The 10,292-nt window shown below is 40.7% G+C and overlaps 1 protein-coding gene across 1 annotated transcript; it reads right to left on the bottom strand.

The window, feature by feature from the left end:
* Positions 1 to 3,620: 3,620 nt before the first annotated feature.
* Positions 3,621 to 7,686, bottom strand: LOC123439212 (heparan-alpha-glucosaminide N-acetyltransferase-like). Its single transcript, XM_045115952.1, has 12 exons — positions 7,546 to 7,686; positions 7,369 to 7,450; positions 6,880 to 6,956; positions 6,611 to 6,723; positions 6,392 to 6,503; positions 6,187 to 6,303; positions 5,968 to 6,059; positions 5,804 to 5,870; positions 5,399 to 5,477; positions 5,198 to 5,289; positions 4,166 to 4,309; positions 3,621 to 4,061 (listed from the first exon to the last, which is right to left on the bottom strand). The coding sequence occupies exons 1-12, from the start codon at positions 7,678 to 7,680 to the stop codon at positions 4,035 to 4,037; spliced, it is 1,137 nt and encodes a 378-aa protein (XP_044971887.1). The 5' UTR covers positions 7,681 to 7,686; the 3' UTR covers positions 3,621 to 4,034.
* Between the last annotated feature and the right edge of the window lie 2,606 nt (positions 7,687 to 10,292).

Raw genomic sequence — 10,292 nt, 5'->3', positions numbered from 1 at the left:
GTCCAAAAGGGCCCTATTGTAGATCAACCTCAACTCAGTAGTGATTACTTGATGTGTTCATCTTGGTTCATCTACATATGTCTAGTAAATAACCTCAAGCTATTCATTTGGTTTGCTTGCTTCTGCTGGTACCTTGTAGTATCTCGACTTGTCATATATGTCTAGTAAAGAACCTCTTGCTCCGTTTGCTCTTTAGGCATTGACAAGAAATTGACACTTCAACTCTATATATTATGTATGACTCTATGTTTCCTTTTGACAAGAAAATTGATATTTGAACCTTGATCAAGCATGCAACATGGAGGATGACGAAGGCATGAAGGCTGAACCCATGAAGGTGAAGCAAACAACAATCAACGTTGGTTCTCATTTGAGTGTAATGCCAAATTGTTGTTCCTGACTTCATGTGAACTTTTTGTGTTATTTGTGATGTCCTGGACTTAAGTTATTTGTTGTCATTTTGCTATCCTGAAGAGTGAAGACCGTTGAAAAAATATGGAACTTATGTTAGTTGTTGACATTGTGAATTTGTGATGTCCTGAATGTGTCACAAAAAACTGTTGAAGAGCTGCAGAAATCTTCTATTTTGCTGTTGCATCGCTGCCATTTTTTCTTATATTGCTGTCCATTATTGTTATGTTGTTGAAATGATGTCAAAAACTGTTGAAATACTGCCATATTACTGCCGAAATGCTGCTGAAATTGTTGAAAAACGAATTTACATTTTGCTTAGTGTCTGTATTTAGGGCTTTTTGGGATTACCCGAACCCGAACCCGAAATTCGGGTTACAAATTTTCTGCTAAAATTTTGGTTGAGAGGAAATGGCGCGTATCGATGACGTGACATTAATCCGACCGTCCACTACTTGAAGACCCAACAACGCACCTTCCTCTATAATATTTTTCCTTCTCCTCTCTCTCTTATCTCTTCTCCAACTCACGCATCTCACCACAAACTACAACACCTCCGCATCTCTCATCTTCGTTCATCTTCGTCGTTCTCATCTCTCTGCCCCCTTCACCCCTTTCTCTCCGGCGATCTCCCCTTCCATGTTCCTCTACCTCATCAACGCATTCCCTTCCTCCTGGATGAGATCCCCCAAAGCTCATAGATGAGCAGCACCATGGACAAGCTCCATCCGGAGCTCATGGACGGACATCTCCATGGTGAACCTCATGGACGAGCTCCACTCCGAGCTCATGCACGAGCCCCTCTTCCTCGAGCTATACCCCAAGCTCATGGACGAGCTGCATCCATGCTTTTAAAATTAAGTGAAATTTCAGTGAAATTTCCAAAATTTCACTAATTTCAGCAAGTACTAAAATATAGTGTATCAGCCAAAAAAATTCAACACTTTCGCTCTCCAAAATCAATTCCCGCAAGTGCCCTCTTGCGCAGGAAAAAACCGTGCCAAATGCCCAAACAATTGAGAGTGTGGGTAGCATGGGTAGTAGATCTTCCATTTTTCCAAGGTTGATGCCTCGGAGGGCACATTATAGCATTCAACCACTGATCCTTGCTACCCATACTACCCATACTCTCAACTGCATTTTGAAGCTTGATACCTCTTAGTGCTTTCTCCCTTTCCAACCTTACACGGTCCTCTTCGTCACTAGAAGGATAAAGATCAATTACTGGACTTCCACCCATTTCCTCTAGAAGCTCTAGTTCCAATATGAGTTTGCGGGCTTGTACCTTTGATATTTTTCAATTTGTAAACTGACCAATTCTCCCTCATTGCAGCTTGTACCTCAGAGGGCACATTATAGCATTCAACCACTGATCCTCCAAACCCACCAAGATGTTCCTATAGACGGATTGAGCCTCCACCCTACCTCTTTAGACTGCAATCTTGGCATGAAAACCCTTGCCTTCCATAATTCTAAGATGTTGTGTGGTGTTCTTGCTGAGCACGGGACTCTTTCTCGGTTCTCTTGTCCTGGTGCTCATGCTCAAAATGGCGTGGCTGAGCACAAGCATGTTCACCTTCTTGATACGACTCGTGGATTGATGCTCGCCGCCTCTCTTCCGCCTCATTTTTGGGCTGAGGCCATCTTCACCTCCACCTATCTCGTCAATCTTCAGTCGCCCACTTCTCTACAGGGTGGTGTTCCTTTCGAGAATCTTCTTGATCGTTCTCCTGATTATTCGACGACGCTTCGTTTATTTGGTTGTGGTTGGTATAGTATTCTTGCCCCTCGTGAACGCACCAAAGTGACCGCTTAGTGTGTTGTTTGTGTCTTCTTAGGCTATAGTGATAAGCATAAGAGCTACCGTTGTTGGGATCCTATCGGTCACCGGATGCGTATTTCTCGGGATGTGACTTTTGATGAGTCTCGTCCCTTATACACGCGTCCATCTTCCTTGACCTTTTAGTGGAGGATATATCTTTTCTCACTTTTCCTAACACACCTATCCACCCCGTTGAGTCTTTATCTATCCGTCCTGCTACCTCTGCCTCTCCAACCTCTTGTCGATTCGTCACCACCATCTCCCACGAGTTCCTCACCTCACATGTCATCGGATTCACCTTCATCCCTGCTGACTTGTTCGTCTCCGTCCCCTGATTCTACCTCGATGGTTCCTCCTAGTATTCTTCCATCTTTTCCTCAATATTATACTCGTCGTTCATGTAATGTGGATGCTTCTACTGATGTGCCGTCCTCCTCATCTCAGCCTACCTATGGCTTGCGTCCTCCTTCGCCTCCGCATATTGATCGCCTTGGTTTTTCAACAGTTGGTGTTGTTGTTCTTGAGCCGACTTCTTATCATGAGAATGTTGTTCATCTCGAATGGCAGTTTGCAATGGCAGAGGAGATTGCTGCTCTTGAACACACTGATACATCGGATCTTGTTTCTCTTCCTGCAGATGTCTATTCCATCACTTGTAAGTGGTTCTACAAGGTTAAGCTTGCTCCGATGGTTCCCTCGAGCGTTACAAAGCTCGTCTTGTGGCTCGTGGGTTTCAGCATTACAAAGGATGAAGGCACAAGAGAAATAATCCCATTAGGTGGAAGTGCGAGTCAGTTAGTCTACCATGAACCCTGCACCACCCCTTAGTCTACCATAGACTAATGAACCAAACTCTACTATTGTAGCCTCCGACATACCATCATTACGAGTAATCTTGGCCATGTACCAATGACTCCTAGCCTATATATATATATATAATCCCCCTCCCCCCACGAGCATGCAACCATTCACTATAACTTGAATAAAACTCGAGGGAAAATGCATTCGTATGACTTGAGATGCATTTAGAAAAGATACTTAGCTTGAAGACAACTCAAAAGGCCCAGAACAATGATGAGGGATGGAAGTTTTGAGTGGCCTTGTATTCAAATCCAACCACCAGTTGAGCGCTTCACATGTTGTCGGGAGGGAAGCCTTGAGATGACCTTATGTTCAATCTAAGCTGCTAGTTGAGACCCTCTTTTCATCACATATCCCAACATAGGATTAAGTCAAGTCACGCTCGAAGGCTAGACAATCGAATATATTCAAAAAACATGGACATGTCAACTCCTATTTTGGTGTATGACCACCTTCGCATAAGGCCGCCATACACAATCCCTACCGACTTACTTTGCAAGCGCTAACAATGCCATATCCTCTCCTCTTGTATTGTCTCTATGACAGCAATATGCGGGTTTATTTTTGTTTATGTCTTTGTAGTTTTTTTTCGTGTATATCTATGATGCAAAGGCCGATAGCCGTACCCCTTGTAGTTGCAACATCTAGATACATGGTGAAGAATCTTTAAAACCTTTTATTTCCAAAAAAACCTATCACAAGAAAATACACATACACTCAATTGTACTAAGTTGGCAACTGGCACTATTTGGATGTATGCTGTCAACAGGGACGAAGCCCGACGATGAGAGCTCAAGGTTAACTTCACTACCAAACATAAATTTCTTTTGGGATCTATGCAATTTCATTGAGTTTGAGTAAAATAGGCTCTCGCTTTGCGACTTGATAGTTGATACCGCACTTCCTCCAACCATGAGTGAACTAACCAACAACCCGAAGATTAGCCACCTGCTCCGATGAGTTTCAACTGTTCGAGAAAACAACAGACAAAAAAACAATCTTTAGGTAGGCAACATTTGGAAAAACAATATCACTAGTTAATTACTATCAAAGATATTTTAGGTCCCTTACAAGGCTATTATTTGGTACTCTCCAGTACAAACCCTGGAGCAGGATTGGCGCGACATTGCATGCTACTAGAACAAAAATCATTAGGGCATGCTTTCCCATCCACTCCATTGGGAGAATCGGCCTCTTGTAACCGTAGACGTCCACCTGAAAATTTTGATTTGTTTCATTAAATAAAACAGAGAGAATCAGCTAAAATGTTGAAAGACAAATCATGTTGTAATGTGGTGGCTTGAGCTAGCAATCCCCAAATATTTGACTATTAACATTGTTGCCCTATTCTACATTCTCTCATTTTTACGGCTTCCTTCAAAATGTGCTACCTAGAGGGACTTCTATTCTTGAGAAAGAATAAATTAATGAGCTCCAGTAATCACTTAGAAAGTTATCATTTTCGCTTCTCAACTCCCCACAGAGTCAATTTAGTGCATACATATTTAAACTAGTCAAATTGCACCCAACCATGAAAACCTAAACCTAACAACCAAGCTATAAACATTACCCTCATAGACTATTCTGCGGATGTTTTGGATAATGTGACAGTGGTTTTCTATGGTCAACATAAAAACATAAGAAAATATGATAAAAACTAAATTTACTGTAAAACCAGTTGAACATATAATTATTATGTGTGTACATAAATAATAGTTGAAAGTGCCATCATTTCCATTTTTTGTGTACACAAAATAATTTCTCTTCCCCAAAATTTCTACATATTGTGATTTTTTTTTATCCTTGTTACAAAAAGTTTTGGTGATTATTTCTGAAAATCCATAGCTTTTCACATATGTTTTTTTGTAGATCTGTCCTTCTATAGTTTGTTGTTTCAAGTTTACTAATTGATAATGATAGCTCTCCTCCCATACCGTTAGAGTGGGAATCCTTCATTTTCATATTTGAGGGTTTTGTTTGTCCAATTTTGGATTCGTGAGGTGAAATCTAAACTCGAGTTGTGTCATGTGAGATGAATAGTTAAAATTTTATAATTAAACATCGAACTGAAATCTTAAAATCCTTTTGTTCATATTTACGAACCAATAAATAGATCCCTGCGAAGAAAAGACCAGCTGCGCCTCCGGTGACATAAGTGTAGCTAAGGTTGTATAGTGACTTGTTCATATGCATCCCTGCATGTACGTCAACCCAAAGCACCTTGTCAATCATGTTGATAAAAAAAATCAAAACTTACTATTCCTTCCAGTCACAAGATAATTAATCAACAAATAAAATAACTACCGAACAAGTTGAGTGTGAAGCCCAGAGCTAGTAGGCTCAATGCCGGAATGGACCAACGCACCATTCTCTCATCGTGTCCCTGTATGGATGATGCGGAGTTAATCGCCAGGACTAAGATTTCGTAGACGACGAACGAATGCACACCAACAAATTTTACTAGTCTCTAAGGACGCCATGACAAGTAGAAATGACAAACAAACTGAATCATGCATGACAATAACAATTTCCTCATTTGAGATAACCGATAACTTTATGCCATAAAAAGTCCCTCACGATATTAATATATTCCCTTAATCAAACAATAAAAAGTCCCTCAGATTTTCTTAGTCAAGGGGACTAAAATCCAGTGACCATCATAAATGAAAAAAAAACTGAGATTCTAGTGGGGCAGAAGGATATATATACTTTAAAGTGGACGATGACATGCCCGAACTGGAGCCCGATCAAGCACGTCACGATTGCCATCAAGGAGCTGTGTTGTAGATGAAGAGGATTAGTATATGTAGTGAGATTCGGATGCATCTTGAAGTGACTAAGGACTGTTTGAGGAAGGTGCCACTAATGTATACCTTAGGAGGCCCTCGGGATCAAAGGGGGCTTCGCACCATGCTGGCGCGTCGGACGGGAGCGGTCCATTGCCGGGGGAGTCGATGCTACACCACTGCAAAGTCCCAAAGGGAAGGATGAGAAAACTTGTCATGACTGCTAGGTATATTGCACAAAACGAGATATCTAGAATTTGAGGACCTCACTATCTTCTTGTGGTTATGATCTGATTGGATATATACCTCTGTTTTGAGATAGACCGGACGTGTATAAAGATGCTGGATTCCAAGGACACTTCGATCAATCATGCCAACGGCGTTGCAACCTGGCCCTGTATGCCCTCTCACATCGCATGCCACCTGCATTTGATACAAGCACAAAAATAAAACTTAGAAAACATTTATACCGAATACAAAGAAGAACAAAGTTTCAGAAGAGAAAGCGTACCACAAAATGCTTTGTGGTTGAATCCGGTGATGTGGTGTCATACTCCCAGTCTGGCACGTGCAAACCATACAAAATCATTGTGTATGTGGCCATGAGGAAAATACCGGCAAACCTTTGAAAAGGAATGCAAAGGAATATAAATACGTGAATAACAAATTGATTAACTAGTTATGCAACTTAAATAACAATGGGTAACATTTGTCAGTGTACTATGCTCACATCTGGAGGCGGTATTTTCTGATTATTGTGTAGCCAGAGCCTATGCCTCCTTCGTCGCCACCCCTTAGCCAGATTTCGCATAGCGCCACCACTAGGTATGAGACCGCAATCCTCTGTATCAAGTCAGATATTTAAAAAAAATGTTAATTGTTGCGCTAGATCACGCACACAGATCTCTCGTGTGTTCTTTACATAACTTAGTTTTACTAGTGCATGATCGTACTAAGAGTTGCATTAGGAATGATGGATGGACTGGCGATTATAAGTACCTGTAAGACACCCATCAAACGTATCTTGCTAATGTCAACCCCGTAGGTGAGATCATGTATGTTGTGCAAGAAGCCACCTTGAAAAACAGAAGCTCATAGTTTTACAACTATAGTACTAAAATCAGGACATAATCATGTTTTCTCTCTGAGCTGCTTGAATTTCTAAATTTTCGGTTGCTCGGAAATAAAATGTACTTTTAGTTTGGTGGCCAAATTATTACTCTGCCTTAACAAAGTATAATTTATATCACCATTGAATAACAGTATATTATTTGTGTTCATTAGAGATATATGATAAATACAACTCTCCATAAAATTAACAGTGGTATGTTAATGAACAATTATGTGAGAAACTGGACAACGTTTGAAATCAAATTGACAGGATCTCCAAAATACCACAGTTAGCATGTCTTTTGAATTCTGATGAACCCGCAAAAAAATGCACATGACTTCTGATGAATGTCGCCAACTAAATGCAGGTGTATTTACCTTGAAGAAGGAGGCCTGTAAGAAACAGCTTTGTGGCCCGGAGAACAGCCTTCTTGGTCGCCGACACTCTATCCGACCGCCTCTGCACAAAGCATTGTTTAGCCACTAATGCTAGACCTACTGGAGTTGAATTGGTGTAAGTGATTGCCAATTTAATATTGTGAGCAATAGCAGTACTTTGTAGGCGAAGGCTAACGAGACCCCGACAGCAAAGAGGAAGAAGGGGAACACGAAATCCGCTAGTGTGACGCCATCCCACGGCGAGTGGCTTATCTTGGGGACGAGACCACCAACATCGTCGACAATGATCATCAGCTGTAATATTCAAAAATTTCACTAGGTTAAATTAACCTGTGGAGGGGGAGGCTAAAATTAACTTTGAGGTTTCGGGCCAGGGCTTCTCTTTGTAACATAAAATTTTGTATTCTACCTTAATAATTAATAAAAGAGGTTGGGTGCAATCCTATGCATTTATAGGGTTTTGAGCTAAGCTTAGTTGTTCGCTGAGGTGTCCTTAGAACATCTCGGAATATTGAAAAAATGGGCTTTCAATCAAAAATAGATAAAAATATAAGACTATATATAATCCACATCCAAAGCATTGTGAGAAGGTATCACAAAGACCGGGTCATAGTGATAGGACCAGGTCACAATGAAAAAAATAATGTCTCGTTTTTTTTGACTGGTTGTCTGGTTAAGTGGTTGGAGCTTGGTACTCCCTCCGATCCTTTTTACTCCGCGTATTAGATTTCGGTCAAGTCAAACTTTGCAAAGTTTGATCAAATTTATATTAAAAAATATCAATATCTACAATACAAAATATATACATTATGAAACTACATTTCGTAAAGAATCTAACAATATTGATTTGGCATGGTGAATGTTCATAATTTTTTCTATAAGTTTGGTCAAAGTAGAGATACTTTGACTTCGGACAAAACTTATATGCAGACTAAAAAAGACCGGAGGGAGTACCGAAAAAGGCTGACATGAGTACTATGGTATGGAGGCCTCATTAGGTTTGAACAGTTTTCATAGAAAAAACATAGGAATGAGAATTCGACCCCACAAAAAATAAAAGGATTCCATAGGAATGTTTTGTATAGACGCATTCCGTTTGCAAGGAAGCGAGCACATGAATCATTCATAAATATTGTAGAACTGGAGGCACCAGACATTTCATCCAAAAGGTCAAGCTGATGGGGAAATGTGGGATATGCATTTATACGTCAACACTTCCCTTACGCGTAGCTTCCTCGGGTTTAAATGTGACTCTGATACTATGTAATACTGCACGCGTCAGTCAATTGATCTAAAAGCTCAAGCTAGTGGAGAAAGACGGGCTATGCATCTATATCAACAGATATATACTATTCATTCCTTGTGTTTTTTGTCGGAACCACACATCCACTCAAAACTCTCTTTTTTGGCTTAGTAGAAAATAAGGACCAGAAATGTATTATGCCAGATTATATAATGGTTTTGTTTATTTGTATGTGCATATGTATCGTAGTATCCTTGTGGAGTGGGTTGGAAAATATTTTGCGGGAATTTTTAAGCCCCTACCTTAGTATTCCTCGAGAGAAAAACGGCAGTATAGTACACAAAGGGCCCGGTGCTTTTACGTCACGTGCGTGCCGGCGCCATGCGTGAAGATATGCATGACAGTTTGCTTTGGACTAATATTGTATGGAGATAGCAGCTATAGACAGGTAGAAAGTTAGCTGACCGCGACGGTGATGCCCCTGAAGACGTCGAGCGACACGAGCCTCTCCCGTCCCGGCGCCGCCTCCTGGGCGCTGACGGCGCCGCTGCCAGCCTCGACGTCGGGACAGTGTTCCTCTTCTCCCTCACGAAGCTCCCTGCCGGCACAGCCATGGACGACTATCTTTGCCGCCGACATGCTGCTGCTGCTGAGCTACGTACTAACTCTGAGCTTCCATTGTTCCACCCGCTGCTGATTTATATACTGGGGGGCGAACGTCTTGCCTTTCTGCTGCCTCCATCAGCAAAACCGCATTCGTTTTTGTTAAATCTACTTTATCATACCGACAACCATCCATGGCAGTTGAAGACCACCCAACGTTGTGCGCGAACACCTTAGTTTATAGGTGTTTCTAGAGTCTCTACCATTTTTATTCTTCGAAAACAAGGATGTAAATCCTGCCTTTGCACCATTATGATGCATAGAGCCATTTTCTTTATTAGAGTTGATCCAAGGCAAGGGAGTTACTACCTCCTTTCTGATTTATAGGGCTTCAGTATTCCTAGAATTATAATTTCACCAACATAAAATGAGTTATATAGTCTAAAAATTATGCAATTAGAAAGTAGGCAATTTGAAGTTTCTAATGATATTTTTTGTACTACTCCCTCCGTTCCTAAATATAAGTCTTTTAAAAGATTTCGCTAGGAGTATACATACGGAGCGAAATTAATGAATCTACACTCTAAAGTATGTCTATATACATCCGTATGTATTCTATTAGTGGAATCTCTAGAAAGACTTATATTTAGGAACGGAGGGAGTATATTGATCTAAGTATCAATCGAGATATACACGCATGCCTTATAAACCGAAAATAAGATAGTAAAGTCATCAACAGTTGATGTACAAAGTATAGAGTCATTTCATCACATGGATTCAAAACCTACGACTACTAAGGGGCGTTTGGTTGGGCTTAACTTTGGCTTCTAGGCAAAAATACATCTATTTATGAGTTTTTGGTTTATGACCGAATATGAATATTATTACATAATGCTATAAGCAAAGGACAAATCCAAAAGCCCATAAATAAGTTTCTATTTATTATAAGAAAAAGGTAAGCCCGGCCAAACACCGCCCTATGTCGACTGGTTTCGCAAAAAAGAAAGTCTTCAAGAAGAGATAAACGCCCTCGTACTACTATTGTCACATCCATCCG

The sequence above is a fragment of the Hordeum vulgare genome, chromosome 3H (assembly GCF_904849725.1).
Source record: "Hordeum vulgare subsp. vulgare chromosome 3H, MorexV3_pseudomolecules_assembly, whole genome shotgun sequence".
NCBI lineage: Eukaryota > Viridiplantae > Streptophyta > Magnoliopsida > Poales > Poaceae > Hordeum > Hordeum vulgare.
This window is presented reverse-complemented; position numbering and strand designations above follow the sequence as displayed.

What these genes read in the sequence shown, in the direction of transcription:
- LOC123439212 (XM_045115952.1), bottom strand. Translation starts at nt 7,680, where the DNA reads ATGATCATTGTCGACGATGTTGGTGGTCTCGTCCCCAAGATAAGCCAC. An exon ending in CGGTCTATCTCAAAACAGAG is followed by an intron (nt 6,060 to 6,186) that starts GTATATATCCAA and finishes GGGACTTTGCAG; the next exon opens with TGGTGTAGCATCGACTCCCC. An exon ending in ATGTCATCGTCCACTTTAAA is followed by an intron (nt 5,478 to 5,803) that starts GTATATATATCC and finishes TCATCCATACAG; the next exon opens with GGACACGATGAGAGAATGGT.